This window comes from Sinocyclocheilus rhinocerous, unplaced genomic scaffold (genome assembly GCF_001515625.1).
Source record: "Sinocyclocheilus rhinocerous isolate Xijiao unplaced genomic scaffold, SAMN03320098_v1.1 scaffold2214, whole genome shotgun sequence".
Classification (NCBI taxonomy): Eukaryota; Metazoa; Chordata; class Actinopteri; order Cypriniformes; family Cyprinidae; genus Sinocyclocheilus; species Sinocyclocheilus rhinocerous.
Window position 1 is genome coordinate 66,534 of NW_015636528.1, and position 24,174 is coordinate 90,707.

A 24,174-nucleotide genomic window follows, 5' to 3' on the forward strand; every position below is an offset into this window, starting at 1 on the left:
TGTTCACTGACGAGCTGCGCAAAAAATCGCGCGAATATGAACGTGGTTTTGCGCAGCTCGTCAGTGAACAACGGCTCTGTGTAGTTAATGCTGCTCAATGTGAAAGCACACAGGTGATGGAGATTTACCGCTGATAACAGAACCGGTTTTACTGATAAGATGTGCGTTAAATATCGCATGCGATTTATCGTGCAGCCCTAATATATATGTATATATATATAATACATTAAATATACTACTATATATTCAATTCAATTATTGTAGAGAAAAGATTATATGAGATCAGGAAAAAATGCAGTCTGTACTCGAACATGCATCTCCTGCATGCACTCCACAGCTCAATGCATCATTACACTTCAACTTTATATCAACAAAACTGGATAATATCAGGCAATTTTACTTCTTTGATATGATTTAAGTGAAACAGGACATTTAAGGAGTTTAGGATGGGATTTGATTATATCCATCAGGACTTGATTCAATCCAAAAACTGAAAAGCACTATAATGTAGACAGATGGCTGGACTAAAGCAGTTGAAAAATCCAACAAGGTTGGGTGAAGTCAACCAAAATCATTTTAGTTTTCCTTTGGAGTAACATGCACTGAATCAATAAAGGCAACCGACTCAATGTTGAATAAAATAATAATAATAATAATAAACAATTCCGTCCAATGGCAAAACATATTCAGCTAGACCTCATGCTCCTATGACAGCACATTCAATGAGGATATAGGATTGAGGCATAGAATTGCTATATAATTGTGTGAGTAGGAGTGATGAGGAGATGCATGAGGAGAAAAAGACGCAGTACTAGCAGTAAAGTTTAAACGAGAGTAAGGTGTGTGTGTGTGTGTGTGTGTGTGTGTAGGCCTCAGCTGTAAGACTCTGAGCTGCTGCTCTGATTTCTTTGTTCTGTCACACATGCCAGTCTAAAACTCTCAAAGAGCCCATTCACTACCAGTGCTGCACTTGCCAACACACACACACACACACACTGTCTTTTCCTCTCTACAGTCCAATGTAACGCACACATTCCTTCTTAAGTGCTGTGCGGACAACACACCATGGCCGCCTCTCTCCTGCTCTGCTAAAATGATCTTAGAAACTCAAAAGCAGGCTAAACCAACCTTAGAAATTAACAATGGAGAGTCGCCTGTGCGGGGAATCCCAAGGCCTGAGCTCACAAGCTAAATTCAGGGAGGGGGGTTTTGGGGGGGGGGGGGAAGAGGCAGTTTCCCACGTTGCTTCCTGTAATTACACTGTCCTATCTAAATAAATGTAAAACACCAAAAATAAATCTTTTTTAAAAATGATTTAAAGATATTTAAAAACAGAAAATGGCCAAATAATTATGGCTGATTAATCGGCTAACTGGCAGATATATCACATTATATACATTAATACACTACTGTTCTAAACTGTGAGGTGACATTTTTTTAAAGAAATTAATACTTCTGTTCATCAAGAATGCATTTCACATAAGTGCTGTTCTTTTGAACTTTCTACTCCGAAGCTTTTGAATTTCTAATAAGAAATCCTTAAAAATATATTACTTTTTTCCACAGCAGCACAACTGTTTTCAACATTGATAAGAAATGTTTCTTGAGCATCAAATCATCACATTAGAATGAATTCTGAAGAATCATGTGACACAGAAGACTGAAAATTCAACTTTTGCATCAATGAATCATATCTGAAAACATTCAAATAGAATTTTCTAAATTGTAATATTTTACAATAGTACTGTTTTTACATTTTAAAAAACATACTGATCGAAAACTATTGATCAGTAATATTATGTGTGTGTTTATATATAATATAATTTATATATAATATAAATTATATTATATATAATACATTAAATATGTAGCAGCAAACATTAAATACATTAACTCTCAAAGAGCCCATTCACTACCAGTGCTGCACTTGCCAACACACACACACACACACACTGTCTTTTCCTCTCTACAGTCCAATGTAACGCACACATTCCTTCTTAAGTGCTGTGCGGACAACACACCATGGCCGCCTCACTCCTGCTCTGCTAAAATGATCTTAGAAACTCAAAAGCAGGCTAAACCCATCTTAGAAATTAACAATGGAGAGTCGCCTGTGCGGGGAATCCCAAGGCCTGAGCTCACAAGCTAAATTCAGGGAGGGGGGTTTTGGGGGGGGGGGGGGAAGGGGCAGTTTGAGAGGAAGAAATGGATCAATTGTAGGAAAACTAATGAGAGAAATCATAATATCTAATATGTCAGCTAGAGACACACTCACCTTTGCACTCAGTTCATTTAGCATGCTTTGAGATAAATGTATGAATCCATTGTTCTCAGATTTGGAAATGACTTGAAATATGACATTAAAATAATCTACTTAGTGAATTATGGGCTTGTGGTGGTGCTTGAGACATTATTGGAAATTCAATGTTTCTGTAAAGACTAACAATAAAGCTAATAAAAGAATCACATAAAACGTGCTAAATTCTGACAGATAGCTTGGCTCATCAATATTAATCTTGTTGTCTGTATTCGCTCAGACTGATTTGCTAAAATCAAAAAGTGGATGGCGATAGGCGAGCGTTAATTAATGGAATTGCCACTTACACATTAGTGCTTGCACTTAAAACCTTCGGTTTACGTAATAGGCTAAAATAATGAATTTCAAACTGAATTCCACCAGTTAACTGTAAATCCATTGATTGGCCGCCAAGTAAACTACCTTGCCTTAAAAAGACTTTGGCTGGTATCAGCACAAGCTCAGTTTCCATTACAGATTTGCGCAAAAGCTTTGCGATATTTTCTAAATGTCGATAAAAAACTATTGCGAAATGACGGCATTTATATTACAAATGTGATGCGACTATAAGGTAATTTTTTCCTCTTGTGACTTTTCCATTGCACTTTTGCGAAATATTCCTTTTCGAATTTCCTGAAAAATCACTTATTTGCGATATATGGGAGTTTTTAAAAAATTGACTCGTTTCCTCTGGGCGTATTTTCAATTTGCAATTTTCAATTTGCACAATTTGAAGGGTAATGGAAACAGCTACTGCCAAGATGTGTGTGATAGACAGAAACAAGACATTTATGTTGACCTTAACAGATATATCACACCGTTACAAATTGGAAGGAGCTGTATTTGTTTGCCTACCAATATGGCCGCCAAGTGAACCACCTTGCTTTAAAGGGACTTTAGCTGGGATTAGCTCAGACGAGATGTGTGTGACAGTCAGAAATGACATTTTTGTTGACCTTAACCGTTTTAGAGATAGCACACCGTTACTCGCAAATGTTTTAACCAGTCAGGTTCTGTAATTAATCTACAAACTGGAATTAGGTGAGAAAAGTGAGTCTGTTGCTGGGTCTTAATTGAATCTAGCAAGACGGTGGAACATTGTGACTATCTAATGAGTCTAATTGATTTAGACAAGTTTACACTAAGGTTTGTTCAAAGGTTAGGCGGATTTCATCTGGCCAGAGGTCATCGTAGTTATGAAGATGTTTAGTTGGGTTACTCTGGATCCATTTCACCTTATTCAGACAATCCTGATCCAAATCAAGAAACCTGTGATGCCATTCCACGTAATATAAAAAGGTGCTTTTTACAGATTCACAACTACTTCTCCAAGATCTCACCGATCCAATGGAAACGGTGACTAGCATGGTTTTATACTTCAGAAACTGCACAGAAAGCTAGTCGAGTGTTTGGGACTGTTGTTGTTGCAAAGCGCCTTGCCTGGAGCGGCCTTGTTAAACGAGCTAATCGTTTACATCTGGAGTTCCGCGCAGAGGAGGGGAAGGAGTCGGGATGGAGGGGAGAAGCAGGATATTCAGGAGGTGCAACACGAGCACAGGGGCATATCCTGTGACGATAGGACATACATGACCTACCGAGAGCAAGACAAAACAAATAAAGCTAGAGGGAAAGAATAGCTTCATTCTTTTTTGGACGTGTAACGCTGGAGGTGTCGTCTTATCATTAGCATGCCGGCACTGCTGTGCTTCAGCTGTCTATATCAGTGCCGCGGCTCACAAGTGTTTTTGTGGCCTCTGTCTGACCTGTGGGCCGAAGCAGGGCCTTAAAACAAATATGATAGTGATCAGAGATCCTCATCTGCTTGTGATGGTGTGCAGGGGCCAGAGGGCCCCGTGTATACATACAAGGACCTGCTCATGCTGGGCAATGAGACAACTCTGATAATAGTGAAAGTAGAGGTCTGGGGCTTATTAGGTCAGAAACATACTTAAAACAATATACAAGCCAATGCATGGCATAACAAGTGGACCAACTTCTACTTAATGCATGCTCTTGCATAACTGTGTTGGCAACAAACCTCAGGACTGATAGAGTTACTTTCAGATGCCTGTACCATTAAACCAGTATATATGCATTGTAACTTTTTCAAACTGTTGCTCCATCATGACAGTATTTGACCGGAAGAGAGAACTGACCGGGATGATGACAGTTTATGTTAATGCCTGACATAAGCATACAAAGAATTGCATTATGAATGGAGCACAACAGTGTCCACCCACCTTTCAGCAGCTTATTTTTCCACTAATTTAGGGATTCATTAAAAAGTTTTATGCCTTTACCAACATTATAAACCTGGTTTTTAAAAAGCTTTTTTAAAAATATATAAAATCAGACAAAGACAAAAACTTAATGGCATTAAACATTGCAAATGATGTAATCAAATTAAACAGCTACAGTACAGTATAAAACTATTGATTCATATACATTTATCATAAGCATTAATGGATGTGGCGCAGCACAGCACGACAAATCCCCGACAGTAAACTGATGCTTCGTTCTATTTATGGCGTAGGCCTACTGTTTGACAAAGTACAAATGATTTGCAATGGTCACTTTGTCGCATCCAGTGTGGACAGCCTCAAGCTGTTGGCTTACCTCCGGCCTTTTTTTCATGATTTATTTGTTAAATTTTTTTGGCTAGTAGAAATTATGAATGGCCGGTAATTTAAAAATGTAGTAGCCAAATTGGCTGGTGAGTGAAAAAGTTAATTTCAAACCCTGTATATATATATTATATATACATACACACTTCTGTTTAAAAGATTGGGGTCACTAAAGCAAGGATGCATTAAATTGATCAAAAGTGCCAGTAAAGTCATTTATATCCATTTTAAATAAATGGAATAAAATAATTTTTTGACAGTTAAAGCAAGATATGAAGCAGCACTGTTTTTAACATTGATAACAAATCTTTCTGAGCAGCAATTCAGTATATTAGAATGATTTCTGAAGGATCATGTGACACTGAAGCCTGGAGTAATGATGCTGCTTTGCATCACATGAATAAATTACATTTTAAATACAGTAGTCAACATTCGATGTGGATCAAAAAAGTTAATCAAAGTTGTTTTGATCCAATTAAAATGTTGACAAGTGTATATTAAAATTGAAAACAGATATTTTAAATTGCAATACTATTTAACAATATTGCTGTTTTACTGTAAAAAAAAATGCAGCCTTCAAGAGCATAAGAACAACTTTTGAACGGTACGGTTTAAGTTGCTTAAAGAGAGTCTTATTCAATAATGTTTGCAATTAGGGATGCACGATATTGGATTTTTGCCGATATGCCGATATTTTTCAACTCATTTTGGCAGATAGTCGATGCCGATACCGATTTCAGTTTGTTTGGAAGTCTCTCCTGTGCAGAAATAAGCTAATTATTTTTATAATTATTTTTTATTTTATTATTTAAATTATTTTGGTTAGTTTTTAACAAGAACTTATTTGTTAGAATTAAAAAAACAATAATGAAGTTCTTTTATAATGACAGTACAATAAAGATTTGAAAATAAATAAACTATATTCAATCGCTGCATTTTTTTTTTTTTTCAGAAAGATGCAGCGGTAACCTTAACATTTTATTTTAAGATTTAACATTTGTAAATGGTCTAAAGCAAAAGAGTTGTAAAAATTCTGAAAATCTTTTAGAGCTCATAATTTGTTTAAAAATATGTAACATATTACACATTAATTAATAAATCAGTATATATAAAGTTATTTAATTTAAGTGTCATGTTTGTAATATTTTTTTTGTTCATGTAAGCTATAGTTTCTGACCTTTAAATCAAAACATACTCATGATTTTATGGCATCAATTACTGCTTTATTTAAGCAGAAACACAGTCTAATTATTATTTGTGTATTTTGCTTTCATTTTAATAGAAGCAGGCCAACAGCGCGGGCATTAGGACCCGGGGGAAGCTACCTTTGCTGCCGCTGCAAGTGGTATTACTGTTGACTCTATTGCACTCCTAACGCCTCATTCTGTACATGCATTCTCAGTTTAAATGCAGCGATCCGAAACAGTGAATCTAATCATCATTCAGGCAAAACTTTGCCTTAAAGTCCGCATGAAATCAAAATGGACTTTATTTACTTTACTAGCGCACATTGCTAGTCTTGATGTAAACAATTAATCCGTGCAAGATAATCCGCTGAAAAAAATAGTTTGTCTTCGTAATCTTTAATCAAAATCTGAACATTTACTTCCGCTCTGGAATGGCATTCCTTTTCTGATGACGTCAGTTTGACGGCTTGGGCAGAATATCCTTAAACACGCCCCTCCAACCGTTAGGTTGCTATGAGTGAGAGACAGAGAGGAGGATGCCCCCTCTATTCAATATTCCGTTTCAGCTGGAAATACGTCACTACACTGAAATAAAGTCGGCAGCAACTTCCGGTTCACGCGGACTTTAAGAATGAGCCACACTGTTGACATGATCTAATCACTAGCACACCCTGAGCACATGTGAGTTAATGTATTCCTCTTATCGGCAAGACATATCAGCACAATTTTTCATATCGGGCAGATGCCGATATTTACATTTAAAGTTATTATCGGACGATTCCGATTTTGGTCCGATAATATTGTGCATCTCTATTTGCAATGCATCATGGGAGTTTCGGAGTAGTTGTTTGGTATTCAGCTTCTGTGATTGATGGAATTCAAGGTGTTGCCCACTTCAGGATTGTGGGTAGTGCAGATTAAATTCCAACATATTATCATCACTTAACTTAAGCAAATCAGTCTGATCCATCAACACAGGACAATATAAAAATGTCAAATATGCAGACACATTTACGAATACACATCTTTCATGTACCATCACACCCAATTTCCATTTAGAAACAACTTTGTCATCCCATTTTTCATGCAACAGTGAAAGAACTAGGTGTAATATTTCTTCCATCCACACTTCCACTTTTCCTCTCGTTCACCCCCTTCCCTTTTACTTATTTCCTTATCATCACTATCACTTTTCCCTCCTTCCACCCACCAACTGTGCAGCATGTCAGGCCCACTCTGCCTCCTCTTTCCAACTCTCTCCGCTAAACTTTTAACTGAAACCATCTGCTTGGAATACCAGACTGATGAAGGTCTTGGTTGGGAGTTGCCCTCGCTCACACCCCCCTTCTCTCGCGCTCTTCTGCACAATCAGATTTTATTAGCGTACACTCCAGCACTTAGTGTTCTGGTTTTAAGAGCACTGATGGCTCTTAATGTGAAATAAAACCCTGGTCTCCACGTGAGGGGCCACACATGATCCGGAGGGGACCCGCTGTAGTCGAGGGGGTGGAGGGTGTGCGGAGCCCTGCTATCAATCAGCCAAAGAGCCCTTATCACCCTGAAGAGAGATGGATGACCCCCACACCCCTCCAGCCCACAGGGGGTTAACCTTGGCCCGCCGGTTGCGGGCTTTAACTTGGTCTAACACTGATACCACACAGCCTAGAGGGGGCAAGTGGGTATTAGCAGGACATATGATAAGTGCATGCACGCATATTTGTATTCTTAAAGTGCACATGACGAGACGGTATTAGTTTGACATACAACAAGCATGAACTCTATAACATGCACAGACAAACAGGCCTATATTTCATCATGGTCGGCTTTATTTTTGACCTGTGAGCAGCTGTGATTTCTTGTTGGACCAACACGAAGTGCACTGCATTGTTTTCTCAAGCATTTTCCACATTGTAGAGGGCTAGTGTTTAGGCCGAGTCCTTGTGTGCCGAGGTATACATTTCCCAATGGGTGTGAATGGCAAACATTCATGCTGGTGTAGGCCAATATGACAAATTGTTGAATGCATTGTTCTTTCATCCCTCATAACCAGTATCGTTACTGTTAACTAGATCTATTTTAAAAGTTTTTATTAATTGTAAAAAAAAAAGCTGAAATAAAATCTAAATATGAGAAAAATATTAAAACTAAAATTAGAAATGTTACCTTGGCAACTGAAATAAAAATACTAAAAATAATACTGCAATTAAAAAATATTAATATATATGTTAAAGCTAAATAGAAATATATAAAAAAAATCAAACTGAATAAAAAGGGCAAAAGTAAATAAAATGACTAAAACAAATGAAAATGAAAACTGAAAATAAAAGGTAATTCAAAATATGAATAACTACTAAAATAGTAAATAAATAATAAAATAACACTTGGAGGGCCTCATTTTTAATAGTAGATGAGCAGAAGCACTTAAAATGATCATCTTTTTTATTTTTGAATGTATATATTATATATTTGACATTAGATAAAACTATTATATTCATGTTTAAAGATGTTGTTAAATGAGTTTAATGAAACTACTATTCATAGATCACTTTTCAATACATTTAACAATTATTTGACAAAATGAAAAAAAAAAGTTTTTTTATAGACAGTTACATCACTATAAAAAATGATTGCTGCAATTAATTATCACAACTGAAAATGTAATATTAAGTAATAATCCATTGTTTTAATTTAAAGTAAGTGTTCATGCTTGACTTAAAATTATAAATTTGGTTAACTTTTTTTATTTGGATATTTAAGTTAAGTTATCTTAACAAATTTTAAGTTGTAACTAATCGCAGAAGCATTTTTTACAGTGATGTAACACTGAAATATCTTCAGTTATAATAATATAACTTTGAAATGTACTTTTTTATTTTTGAACACATTGATAATTGATTGATTCATTTTTATTTTAAGCGACACTACTAGTCCTCCACACATTTGTGTTCACATTACTTTGAATATGACATCATTCCTGACTAAGGTCTAAAAATTTAGGGGAGTGTCACTCTTCAAATCACACTCATAGAAAAGTCTCTATAGACCGCTAACAGAGACACATCTGGAATATTCCATCAGTGAGACGGGGCCAGGTCTTTGAGAGCATACCATCACAAGAAGTAAACTGTTTGAAAACACCCACTACACCACCAGCTAACAAATATAGACACTGAACTAACAAATCAACTCCCACAGTAATGAATGCCTCTCTAAAGTCACTGTATCCTTATGCAGCCATCCTGTTTTTAGCCATAATTTTTTATGTTAGATCATAGTGGTTAGTGGGTGTATTTGCTGAGCTAATGTTGATTTTAGCCAGCTCCCCTAAATTGAGCAAAACTAACACGGGAAAAAAGTGAACAGTTAAACTGTGGTCACATTAGTGACAATTTGGCGAAATTTCGAGGGCAAGAAGGTCCATTGTGTATTGTCAATACTGTAGCAATGCATGTAGGGTCTGTGATGCAGAAAACGCGGACAGAATCGCAGAATTTGGTTATAAAAACGTAATTTACTGTATAATGTGGAATGTCATGGAATTTGCCAAATTTTAAATCAAATCAGCCTCTGCAGCCTCAAAATATGAACACATGAACAATCTCTTGAACTGCTCTGACAGTCACTTCATGAGCATTTTACCGTTTCTTTTGAGTAAAACTATCGTCATATCATTTACAAACAGAAACCTAAAGGTCTTCACAGCAACCCGTCAAAATAAAAGTTCGGTTTAACCTGAAGAAATTGTTACAAAAATATATTAGTGAATGTAATGATAGTACTACAACTAATAATAAAATTATTATTAAAAAAATATTTTTCAAGGAATATTTACCAGAAAAAAAATATTTACCAGAATTTATTTACCAAAAAATGTAAAGACACAACACAGTATTCGTGGGGGGGGGGGGGATATTTATAGATGCTTTTGTTTATTAAAATTTTATGAAACCATTAAAATGGAATCCAGAAAACTAATGGAAAACAGAATACAAAAATATAACTGAATTTGACAAAAAAAAAAAAAAAACATACTTCATAGGGCCTTAATTTATTTTTATTTTTTTTACTTTTCATAAATTGCTGTTAAATTGTGTACGTTTAATGATTTCAATTAGGTAGACGCTTTTTGATTAATACAATTTATTTTAACCATTAGAGACTAGAAAAATTAAAATGGAAAAAAGTGTAATCCAGATAAATTAAAATTTGGAAAAAAAATAAAATGGATTTCATGAGGCCCCAAGTATGAATCACAGAAGTAATTTTCAAATCAAACCGTTTTCTGGCAAATTCACGTGACCAACTCGAACCTGTTGTGACACAAATTCCCAATCTTTCACACAAATTCCCATTCATGTGGCCACCCAATATGATAAATATCTACTCCGAATCTACTTACGCACTTGTTTATGAACAGCTGGTTTCAGGCAAAGAAAAAAAAACACGAGTTACTGTACCAGTCCCTGATATATATGTGTATTACTGGGAAATAAGCACCACAGTCCGCTGAGAGTCTGATATAGACTTTAAAGATCGAATAAACAACTCGTGTCTTGTTAAAAACATCCCAGCGAGGAATTAAAGTGGGCGTCTCAAAGTGCCGCTTCTGTCTGAACCTGGCCGACTCTGAAGCGCCTGCTTCAGATTAATAAATTGATGAAAAAATACATTTATACACATGCACATCCCAAAAGCTTCAAAGGCCTTCTCATTGATGTCACTGAACGTAGCGAGTGTGTGTGTGTGTGTGTGTGTGTGTGTGTGTGTGTGTGTGTGTGAGGAGGGCTGGTTGGTTTGCCAGTCCTCACGGGGGGTTGAATTTCTCCTGAAGGGCCCGGCTCTTGAAAAGCCAGTGAAGGCTATAAACAGAATATGTAATGGCAGGGACGGAACAGAGGGAGGGATGATGGGCAAGCTATGGGTGGCAGAAGGGGTCGACGCCAACTCCCGCTCTCCTAAGAGAAAGGAAGGAAGAGGGAAGGCCAAGGCTGGCAGTGTTTCACACAATTCAAAGAGTATAGAGTGCGCGAACACGCTCGCACGATGCACTGGTAGTTTTTCTAGGACACAAGTTGAATGGTTGATAGGTTTAAGGAGAGTTTATGATTGACAAGAACCTTCAACATGACTGAGAAAAGTTTCTTCAACACAAGTTTGCTGCTTTGTATTGTGCAACATCTTTTCAAAAAACTCAACGCTTCAGCGCTAAAGTAAAAATCTGTGAAGGACAGAAATGCAACCGGTTTATTGAGCTTCAATCATTATTCGAGAAACTCAAAAGTCATCGTTTACTCAAATGTCCTTCCAAACCCATATTTGATGCATTCAGTGTATGTAAATTGATCAGTGTTTATATATGTGAATAACAGTTAATTAAATCTGTTCATCGATTTAGAAGGCTTGCTCGATTCATACAGATCTTTTTGTACTTTGTAATGTGTTAAGGTTTTGATTAGGGGTCGACCGATATGTGTTTTTCAAGGCCGATGCCGATACCGATTATTACTTAATATCGGCGCCGATAATCGGTCGACCCCTAGTTTTGATTGCGTGTACTTTCAATGGATGGACAAAAAAAGATGCAAAAATATTAAAAATACATTTATCTGTGTTTCAAAGATGAGCTTAAGTCTTATGGGTTTGGAAGAACATGAGGGTGAGTAAATGATGACAATCTTCATTTTTGGGTGAACTATCCCTTTTAACACTTTACTCAATGGATTTATGAATGTAATACACAAATTTGATAAGCTTGTGTTTTATAGATGAGGCCCAAAACATCATTAAATATCACTGAAATACGTCTTTCCACTGCTGGAATAACCAGCTTCGTAAGGCTGCAGTCTTGTATCTGGCCCAAAGTGAACCATCTAAGACCAATAATAAACCACTGCCCAGTAATTTATACTAGTGTTAGGTGGTCAAACTTTCATTTAGTGCGTGGTTAAACAGTTAATGACCAACTAATGACTAGCAAACCATGTTCCAAAACATAAACCAGATTTTCCAAAGGGTCCAAAAAAATTACACTGGACAATAAATAACGAGATTATATGTGAAATAGGACTTTAAGAAATCACGACATATTAAACACTTAATTTTTATCCCTCACAGCCATTTATTTGCATCAGTTGAAATACTACTCTGACTAAAATTCTACTAGTTGTCTCCTCAAACATCTAATGGAAAAGCATTAACAAAAACATGCAATTATATTCCAAGACATGTTCCTTTAGTCAAATGTCACACATTGACCATAGGAAAGTAGATTGTTTTAAAAGGTTGGAGAAAACATGTAGAAATCAGTCAAGACTGTTTACACAGTTGTGACACCAGGATCAACAAAGAAAAAAATCATCATTTGGCAACTACATTTCAGGTTGCCATCAACAGATCTCTCGGTCACTCACTGGTGAGCAAACACACGTTTGGGGTGTAAGCATAATGTTCAGTCTGTTGAAGGTACATTTACACTCAATGTACAGGCAGAAGACAAAGAAACTGTTCATCATTTACTCACCCTCAAATCAGTCCAAACCTAAGCCCTCTATTATGGAATAATAAAAGCAGATGTTTAGAAGAATGTTCACGCTGCTCTTTTCCATTACAGTGAATGGTGACCAGGGGCTGCACAAGTCCAAAAATGTCAAAAAATCACCATTCATAGTACATATGACATGTGTTGTATTCCAAGTCTACTAATGACTTTTACTGTGTTTTCTGTTATTTTTGGAGCTCGACAGCATCCGTCCCCATTCACTTTTATTGTATAGAGCAGATCTGCTAAAATTCTGCTTTTTGTGTTTGATGGAAAAAATAAAATAAAATCATGAGTTACACAAGGGTGTGTAAACACAGACAACTGGCAGCTTTTCCTTTACAGCTACAGCCGGTGTCTTGAATACACACTAACAGTTTACCCACACAAGAAATGGACAATAAAAAAAAAAACACACACACACACACACCAACAATAGCACGATTGACTCAACTGTGTCTCAAAGATTTTAAGTGCTAAGAGCTGCTGGCAGAGTAAGAACACCTGAATGTGAAACAAAATTACGCCGTAAAAGACATGTGGCCTGAGCTGTGACGACATGCTCAGGCATTACAAAAGCGTGTGTTTGTGTGCGCGTGTGCCCTGTGCTATTCTTCCCCAAAAGACAAGACTAAACAGTTTAAAATGTGTTTCCACTGAGGTGTGTTTGTTTGCCGATGTGGGCGCCGCAACACAAAAGCCGCAGTTACAAGGTTTGGCGAGTCGCTTGGTTCCTTGTTCGGGCCCAAAACCCGACTGCGTTAAAACAACACGGGATTGTGCTCAAAGCTTTTGCGTTGGAAGGTAGAGACCGAAATCAAATAAAAAAGGAGTCTGAAAACCGATTACGATCCAAGTCTTTCAATGGCTTTTCCAGGAGAGCGAAGACTTGACCAGAAAATCATTTCAGCATGTAAATGTGCATTAAAATACAATGTTAGGAAACGCCACAGGCCTCTGAAAAACATTTAGGACTGAATCCATTCAGTGCGTTTACAACACATTATTACACACAGTGTCAAAACCTGTCATCAACATGAAGAGTAGCATTGCTGCAGTTTGTACAGGGAACAGGTTGTAATACAGGACAATGACTGTTTATCTTTGATTATCTTTGACTGTCTATACTGACAGAACTTTGTTTTTGGCTTTTTGATGTGTTGCGAGTTGGATTTGAACTCATTTTGCCCAATTGAGCACCAAAGTTCAATATGATCTATCTTATGTGTTCAGAATCTCATATGTGACCCTGGACCACAAAACTAGTCATATGGGTCAATTTTCTGAAATTGAGATTTATACATTATCTGAAAGCTGAATACATAAGCTTTCCGTTGATGTATGGTTTGTTATGATAGGACAATATTTGGCTGAGATACAACTATTTGAAAATCTGGAATCTGAGGGTGCAAAAAAATCAAAATATCGCCTTTAAAGTTGTCCAAATGAAGTTCTTAGCAATGCATGATATTACTAATCAAAAATTACGTTTTGATATATTTACGGTAGGAAATTTACAAAATATATGCATACATGATCTTTACTTAATATCCTAATGATTTTTGGAATAAAAGAAAAATCGATAATTTTGACCCATACAATGTATTTTTGGCTATTGCTACAAATATACCTGTGCTACTTATGACTGGTTTTGTGGTTCAGGGTCACATATTTGCAATTTGCAACAAAGGAATTGTTGACAACTTTTCTAATGCCACACTAGAAACTGTAATGGACACATGAAAGTGTATTTAAATAATCATAAGATTCACAATGTAGATAAATGTTATTTAAACACATTTTGCTCAAATAAGCACCAAAGTTCTCATATGTTTACAATCTGTCTCATACTTGCAATTTGTAAAATAAGGAAGGATTTTGACACTTTTCTAACGCCTCACATTTTTAGGAAGCCACATATAAAAGTGTACTTAATTCTCACAATGTGGCTAAATTTTACTTTGCCAACAAAAGCATTGTGCATATACTCAACATATCCATTTCCAACATCCCTAGCAGACGATTCCTCGAGCCAGGCTTGAGCATTCATCTCAGTGACAAGCATTGAGAAGAGTAGAGCTGGTTGGCCGCCACACTCGATCCTTAAAAACAGTCCCACTGGATTATTGAGGAATGTCAGCTCGGAGCAGGCCCTAAATCAATTATGGGAAATCTGCACGCCTGTGTTTCACCACATCTTTCCCTTCTGTCACTTCATACCTCGGTTTCTTTCCATCTTCCACTTATTTCTGTCCTCTTCTCAGCTCTTTTTCACTGTTTGCTTTTCCGTTTTTACTAATGCCGTCTTTTTCACAATGCTTTTCCAAAGTTATCTGGACTGTTGCCCTCACCGCTACATGAATAGAAATTTAAAATGTCAAATAAGAAGTGTGAGGTCTGAACTGCTCAATGGCTAATTTTGTGGATCTGACTATCAGGCCTCAAAACACTTAAAGAAAATTTGTTTTTGGTGGGGGTGGAATTTATTTATTTTTTTGACGGATTTATTTCATTAATATGTGATGAAGGCCTTAAGCATTCACAATTGCATTCAAGGTTAGTAATCTGAATTACAGTGTAGGTCTCATACACACACACACACACACACACACACACTACCCACCTACAGATGCAACAGCATTCAGACTGATATTTAAATGCCCCAAAGGAGCGACGTGCAAAATTACACATTTCAAAATTGACTAGTCCGTTACCGTGTTTACATAAGAAATGTTCTTGTGCTCAAAAACAGCTGGTGGAAACGCATTCTGAATGGAATTGTGAACTTGATGTTAAAGTTTATAGATTATTAAATATTAATCAGAATATTTTTTTAGGTTATTAAAAATTCGTAATATTTAGTTTTTAAATAGAAATAAATAGAAAGCAAGGAAATCCATCTAAAAGACTAGTTGATCATTGCGACAGTTTCCATCCCAAAGCACATCATACACTAAATATAATACAACAACAGCACCTAACAACAATAACCTCATTAATCACAATGTCACATGTGTGCATGCCTATATGTGTGTTACTGTCACTAAAGTATGTTAAGAAATTCTAAGGATTAAGCAACGGTCTTTGTTTGCACTTCTTAACTAAAGCCACAGGTATTCAAAACTCCACATTCCCTTTGGCAAACCTTTCCTTCCTACAACTATAAATATTACATGAAATCTATGAATTCAGAGGAGCTTTTCAATTCCACCTCAGGGATATCAGAGCAACAGCACAAGAAACGTACATATTAGTTTAGAAGCGACATGATTACAAGTTTACTCTATTTGCGACTGCTTCAGGCTTTACTTTGGCATTCAAGGCCTGCCTTAGCAAGCATTGTGTATTCTCAGATTCCTGTAATATGATTTGTGCGCTTTATGGTAGTAACCAAACAGACGGTTTGGTTAGAAAAGCGTCTGCTAAGAAAATAAATATAAAACTAATCTATGCAGCGAACCTGAGAATGATTTCATTGCATTTTCAGTGGTACAAATATGTAGTGCACCATATAAAAGCAAGAGACCAAAATACTTCTGACTTTTTTTTTTTCTGTAAAAGAAAAAAGAAAAATTGCCATGGGGGAAAAAAAAAAACCTTTTCTTCTGACTCAGTTTTTCATTTTTCATCCCATGGTAGAAGTTTAATGGCTTTCATTCTGACAAAGAACATTCTCTGAAGTCTTTTATATTCAATCCAGTTCCTCAGATTCTCTACTTTACAAAACATATTGAACCTGTTGAATACCTTTTAGAATGACATTGTCAAATTAGTCAAATTCCGAATAATAATAAAAAAAGAGGATACAGCACAGACTCATGCTTTTCCCTGGCAAACATACTCTACATTTGTGCATTTGTTTGAGCGTAACACAGAAGATCATTCAGATTCTGACGGGCTCCTCCGCTTTGTTTGGAAACTTCCTTATGTGATTTTGACAGCTGTGACTGAGGCTGTCTGAGCGAGAGCTTAAGATTAGTGTGTAAACATCTGAAGTATGCCAACCACTCATTGTCTGACGCTCGGCTCGCTCTAGAGGTGCTGATTGACAGGCTAAGCTCATCTGCCTCAATGACCTCCCATTTGACTCGGTCCGCACTGGGCTAGACCTGATCTGCTTTTCAGTCGGAGATATCTCTTACTCTGGGATGATCTGATTTCTGGAACTTTCAGATAAAACACGAGCGCCAATCTGCTCGGGGTCTGGAGGTTATGAACTCCTGCGATTTGAATACTGTGAGGAATAATAAGAGTTAGATGCCTCTTTTTCAAAACAGGATGAGTCTTGCGTGGATATTTGTCTCACATCTGGATGCATTGGGTTATGGGGTCATTTTCTCAGGGAACCAAATCTTTTGACGGTCCCCAATCAGCTAAACGAATTAAAATGACTTCTAATCCTTATCCTGAATGACACCATCTGAATATTTGCTAGTAAGCCCATATTAGCCTTTGGCTCCTTAATGCGCATTATGCTAGAGTTAACAGAGGGCTTCTGTGCTCGTGAGATGTGCCTGACATTGGCTTAATTCACCATTTGAGTCTGTGATGGAACGATTTTTGCGAAAAATCGTTAAGGAAAGTTCGCTCATTGCAGGTACAGCCTGAGCCGATTTTAAGGGTGGGATGTTCCTTCAGGATAATTTAAGCGATAGGCTCGTCACACAACAACACTCTATAGTGTTGAGGAACAATGAGGAACAAAAGAGGATCTGGGTACCACAACTACTATGCAACTAAGAAGCAGCCATTAGGCTAATGAGGGCCTATGGAGATCCCAATGAAGCCATCAGCATTCACTCAGAATGACAATGTAAGACTAACGCCTCAGGAACTAAATGGAAGAGATTGGGAAGGAGGGAGCGCTCGTACGGACAAGTGAAAAGAAACGGAGAGGCCAAGTAAAACTTGCACGAGTGTCTAGAGGGAGGAGGTGGGGGGAGAAAACGCAACTTTTCGCTCAAACGCTTGGCCGGGTCCAATCAAATCACATTGCAATTCAGAGTAAAGAAGGAGGATTTGAGCTCTGGAATAAACAATGGCTGTAAAACATGTTGATTTGGGGAGATGGCTCACGGTTTAGCCAAAAAACACTCCCGGTTGAGGCTTTCAAAGACCCAACCGTTCATTCTCTTTTTCTGCAGAGCGCTGACGCATAACACCGCGGCAAAGCCATACATGAACGCCTGCTGAGTTCTTTGCAAATTGGGTTGAAAAGACCCAATGCTGGGGCTAAAAGGGCAGTCAACCTTTCCCAGACACGGACACAAAACTCCAACACATCTATAGGGAGAGAACAAGCAAACTCTGCAGCCCTCGGACACCCAGATAGAATTTCACTGTGACAGACCTCTTCGCTCGGCCAGACTAATCTTATTTTAAAGAAGGCTAAACAAGCAGTCTGAAACTGCTTAATTACAGCCCAGTGGCAGACAGCACCGAATTACATTCACTGGGTATTAGATCAATTAGCCAACCATTTCACAGACAAACATGAGGAATCTTCAGCGTATTTAGACACCGAAATGTGGGGCCAAAACACCATAAAGTACTTTAGATGCAAGATTTTGGAAAATCTGATCCACTAAATGGTGGCGATAACTAGACATGATCTCCTACACAACAAATAAATGAATCGAAATCTGTCAAATACAAGACAAACAGCTGAAGTACACAATTAAAACCAATTAAACAGTTTAATAGCCTCAAATATGAACTAATGCTAAAATTACATAAGCAATCCACTTCCACATGCATATTCCTTAAATAACTTCAAATTACAAAAACTGACTGGTGGTGAACTACTAAATCTTAAGCACTAAAACTCTTTTTTTTATGCTCTTTTTTTAATTTTTTATGCTCTCATCTAGCTGAATGATCATGATTGCAGATACTGAAGGCGACACGACCTTACAATATTCAAAATAGTGGTTGATAAGTGCGGATTTTTAAGTGGAATCCTTTATAAGGAAACATGTTGGTTTCATTCTGCATGAGGGCCATTATAAACTCTCACATGATGTTTCTCGCTGCCTCTTAAAAAACTCCAGAGATGTACCGAGGCACACAGTGTGTTCAATGGCACTCACCGTTCTTGCGCTTGGAGACAAGGCGCCGCTGGACAAGTAAGGATTGGTCAGATCTGGGATCATTAGAAACGGGTAGCCTGGATAATGGGGGCTCTTAAAAAACCCTCCATCTTGATGTCTTCTCAAAGCTTGACAGTGGAGAGACAAATGATTAGGGATCAATGTGTGGACACAAAAGTTAAGTAAAGAACACGTATGGCAAGCTGTTTCAACATTTATTTATATTACTGATATTTTTACTTGTACTGATATGTTTCTAGTAGTTTTTTTAAATATATATATTTGTTTCTAATCCAATATTGGTAAGTACTTTTTTTTTTTTAAATATCACTAGTAACTATTCATTAAACACTAGTACCCATTAGTAGCAAGTAACTATTTTTAATTGCTACTGGTATCAAACTGCACAATTTTCCTTTTGAATTCTATGTAAACGTGTGGTTCAGATATCATCTGTTCACTTCCTACTAGTATATATTCTAATGGATTCTGCTACCAAGTTTAGTTTTGCTAGTAAGTGTAAATGACATAGTAGATTTTTTTTTAATCTAAATAATAGCATCTATTCCAGAAGTTATACTAGAACTTATTGGATATTAATACCTATTTTTTTATTACATTAATATCTATTCCATTTTAACAACTGTTATCTCACAAATTTCAGTTGCTTTATTACTTGTAACATGTAATTACTAGTTAAAATGGCTACCTTATAGTTTAAATAAAACGAATATACATTACATTAGAAAACGCATTAAAAATGTTACTATTGTTATGCACACTAATAAATAGTAACTAGAAGTAGGCTACTAAAATAGATACTTAACTATTTGAGTAGTTACACTATTTTTAAAAAGCACTGTTATATAAATGAATAGCTATGAGTGACATTGAAAAAGATACTACTGGTAACAAAAACAGAAACTAGTTTTTCATGAATAATTGCTAATTCGGCATGCCATAGCAGCAGTTTGCTCGTACCTTCAGTGAAATACTCTCGGGCTTTCTCATAACTTTCAAGAACAGCTCTTGGTTGAGGGCGCCTCTCGTTTTGCTGAAGGAAAGAATGAGGAACGGAGAAAAACAAAACAGAAAAGTTATTTTTCCGACGGCAACAACCACATCCATGCGTCTGTCAACACGCGGTGGTGTCTGACTTACCTCAGAATCGGATGAACTGCTGTTATTTTCCGACTCGTTCACTAGAGAAGACTTCACGTCGTCCAGATCTCTTTCGGCTGACACGTTTTCGGAGATTTTCTCCTCTTGTTCGCCCTCATCTTTGAATGAGATCAATTCATCGTTGGCCCCCAACTCATCCCCTCCACCTCCGTTAAGCTGTGGCATGTTTACGAGCGTCTTGCAACGGTAACAAAATCAAGAGTTTGTGTTGACTCTGAAGTGCACGAGAACGGCGCAGTCCACTCAACGCAGGAAAACACACAGGAGCTTTCAGAAATAATCCTTGACACATGAATTTAAATCCAATTTGTCCATGATTACTTTAAGAAGCGATCACACAAAGCACACAAACTCTGCAAACTCAACTCCAGACGTGAAGCGCTGTGTCCTCCGCTGACAAACTCACCAAACACGAATAAAAAAAAGTCGAAATGGCGTATTCTCACCCGATTCTACATTCCACAATCGAGCGCAAAAGTTGAGCGACTTTTTCTTTAAAACGCGCAACCGTCAACAAAAGTTGCAACAACGGTCGCGGCGCCTCCGTAGTCTCTATCCCAAAGACGGGTTTCAGTCACATAAAACACAGATTCCTCCCCAGATCAGCTGCTCGTTTCTTCCACATTGCGAAATACAACCGTCATGTTTGATGAGCTGAAGCACAAACACTGAAGACGGTGTGTTCGGACGCGAAGAGGCTCCGTTTCCCTGTGCGTTGAGCTGCTGATGGGGAATGCGCAAGCAGCAGAATGTGTGTGTGTGTGTGTGTGTGTGTGTGTGTGCGCTGGACGAGCAGAATGCAGAGGAGGAGTTAAGCGCTGAAAAACGACACTCCATTCAGCACACACACTCAGAGAAGTTTAAAGGAACAGTTTGTTCAGGACTTGATTCTTGAAATAGTTCAATGACACAGGGTTTGAGATTGCGTTATTTAGGTAAGCAATATCACAAGAGCAGTTCAGCACGGCTGTAATTCGTTCGCATTCAATAAAACAGCAGTATTGTTTTTATAAAACAGTTCAGTTATTAATATCAAGTAGCTTACATCTCTGACAAAATTCTCAAGTTAGTTTGTATATTTTTTCTCCATTAATAAAATGCTCCAAATGAAGCTAAGGCGTCGTTGCCTCACCAAGCAACAGAGTGAAAACTGGACTGGAGCAGCTATGTGAGTGGATCGGAGTTTACCGCTCCATTCAAAGCGTTCTGTAATCGCTCGAATTCCACTCCGGGTTTTCCATTTCCCGCTATAGTGGAGAAACCCGCTCTGAGGCTGATGTACCTTCATGTGGAGTCGGAAATATGTAAACGCTAAATATGAGTTCGGAACGCTTGAATAATCAAGTAAAGTTGATTTACAATTGGGAATTTCATAAGTGTAGACCAGTCAGTGCGACCCATGGCGGCAACAACAAACCTGAACGGTATGCTTTTGCAAAGTTTTTTTTTCGTGCTGTATTTCAGTATAGGGCATTACGTACTAAAGAAGTTTTAATTAACAAGTGTAAAATTAATCACTTACATCTCACGCTTTTCTTTATGCAAAATACATTTTTTGTTAATATGTTTTGTGCAAAATTAAAGTTTTGTTAGAGTGCATAAATGTTTACCTTTTCCGGCAAACGTTTGCGGGCAAAATCCCATAATTTCAATTGGAATCAACAATTTTGGGAATTTTTTCTAAAGGTGAAAAATGTAACAAAGTAGATTTCGCAACAGGTTCAAGTTGAAGAGTTCAGAAATATGCACTTTGAAAGTGACTCACATTATTGGCAATACATCGTGGATGATAATGTGACTACACCTTTTGATAACACGCAGAGAAAAATTAAATGATATCAAAAATATATAAATTAAAACAAAATGTAATACAAATGAAAATTATTTTTTCATCTTGTGATGCCAGAGAAAACTACGGAGCCCCACACATGACACGCTGGGTAAAAAATTATATATTGTAATATATAACACAATTTACAAATATGTTCCCTTGTTGTTTTAAATCTTGGCCATGTTGTACTAATTTATTCCCTCCTGACACTGTTGGTTTAACTAAAACGAGTGAACAAATTAGCAAATCGTGGCCACGAATAAACATGTTGTGGGACAGAATTCTTAATTCGTGGCATTGCATATATTTTTTTCCCAATCAAAACACTGACATTCAAACACTGATAATAATATTTATATTATTATTCAAATGTATAATATTTAAGACTATTTATTAGACTTTTCTGGCATTAATGTTATGGAGTGAAACTCAAAATATGGTGGTAGCAGTTATAATAATTTACATGTATCTTTATTGCCAAAAAATATGTAAAGGGGTCATATGATGCTGCTAAAAAGAACATTATTAAAACAATTAAACATTGGCACATAACTTTCGTGCTACTGACATGAGTGATGCCTCAAATCTTGCAGCTTGGTTTTTTTTGTTTTTCTTCCATTTTTGCCTTTGTTGGGACATGAAAGTATAGAGAATTGACAGAAAGCAAATTGGAAAAGAGAAGGGGACGGAATCAGGAAAAGACAAAAAGTTTGGACTCGAATTTAGGTTGCCCTAAAATGAGTTGCTACACTGTAAAAAAATATGTTTTTCAAAGTTATATATAAAACAAAGATCACTGGAGTACCTTTTACAAGAAAATACTATTTCAGTCAATCTACCAAGTTTAATTCAATGTGTTCCTTGCTGTTTCTTTGTAATTATTTGTGAAAATTACTAGCAATTTCTGAGTGAAAATTGCTTCAAAGTAATTTTTTTCAGTGTACATGTTGGAGCGTTGCCCAAAAAGCTTGTTGAGGAGAGGAGTGCTATTACTTTTCTAACCCATCTGAAAAAAAATTTCCACAAACTTACATTGAAGGAGGCATGTTTTTTTTTTCTTCTTTTTTTTGGATGATGGTCAATAGCCGTAGCTCCTAATAAAAGTGAGTTTTTTGTTCACTTGTCATGGTCCATTGATATTTGGGCCAAAATCAATGATGTCATGCTTTCCCAGACTGTCAGTTCATGTGTCACTGGTAGCCCCCCATCACCGCAGATCACAAAAGAACAACTAGGGCGTAACCGTCAATGAAGGAGCCAGACAGCAACGTTCACCCCCATCCAAACACTTAACCGAGCTTCAGCAGCCCATGCAGAATCTGCACCTGCAGGATTCTCTGGAAAGATCTACATATTTCTATAGAATTGGAGCGCTTATCATTTATAACATCCTAAACATCTCGTGCATATTTGCATTGCATTTGCATGTTTGCTTAATAAATATTTTGGCTAATTTGATTATGCTTTCAACCACCAATACGAGTCTAATAGTCTCAGAGCCATTTAAATTTTCTCCAAAATAAAGAAGAAAAAAAAGAAATCCTTAATAATATACAATAATTGAAAGCATTTTAGTCATTTTATTAAGACTTATGAAGTCATGCTTCATGCTGATTTGATTGCTAAAATGCTAAAAAAGAGAATTCTTTTCCATGGCTGAACACAGACAGGCTCTTATGCAGCACTATTCGTGGTTTTATTTGTTTGTTTTTCGTAGTCGACTTTAATGCTCTCTGTCTGTGAGTGTGTGATAATAGGAGTCTGTATAAGCCTCTAATGACATGGTGTTGTCGTAATTGCTGGTTACTGCTGTGTGGGGCAGTGTGTGCATGTGAGAGAGTATGGAGTAGGAAGGTAGGGCTTGTTGTAGGGATAAATATGTCTGTTAGTGAAGGCTTTACCCTCGTCACTGATGAAATCCCCTCTCAGAACAGAGTGATCCCCAAACCTCCCACTGAGAGATGGCCCGAGGGCCACTCACACACACACACACACACACACACACACACACACACAGGTACACAAAGTTATGACCTTTTTCGGTTTGATATGTGATTTTTAAGCTCAGTTTGAATGCTACTACTACTACTACTACTACTACTACTATATAATAAAAACTGTCAGAAAACTGAAGAGTTAATAATTTGCTTTATGGCAACTCAAGTTAATTGCACTTTAATATGTTGGGTTATAACTATTCATAAACACAACATGGCTGAAAGGTTAATTTTACTTTACAAAATTATTAGAAAGTGAATTAAATGTTTACTATACATTATGGTAACAGGGTTTACAGTTTACCAAGTCTTGTGGTAAAGTTCATGAAAATACAACATGCCTCTCTTAGAAAGTAAAAAAAACAGCAGCTTTTTACTATAAAAATTTAACCAATTAAAAAAAACGTAAAAAAAATAAATAAATATATAT

The 24,174-nt window shown here is 36.9% G+C and overlaps 1 protein-coding gene across 1 annotated transcript in view; it reads right to left on the reverse strand.

Moving 5' to 3' along the window:
• Positions 1-20,807, reverse strand: part of LOC107747791 (transcription factor 7-like 1-B) — a 76,114-nt gene extending 55,307 nt beyond the window's left edge. The window contains exons 1-3 of the mRNA XM_016562380.1: positions 19,896-20,807; positions 19,716-19,788; positions 18,735-18,862 (exon numbers count right to left, since the gene is read on the reverse strand). Of these exons, the coding sequence (XP_016417866.1) occupies positions 18,735-18,862; positions 19,716-19,788; positions 19,896-20,081 (387 nt within the window). The 5' untranslated portion in view covers positions 20,082-20,807. The remainder of the gene's footprint in view (positions 1-18,734; positions 18,863-19,715; positions 19,789-19,895) is intronic.
• Positions 20,808-24,174: the final 3,367 nt, after the last annotated feature.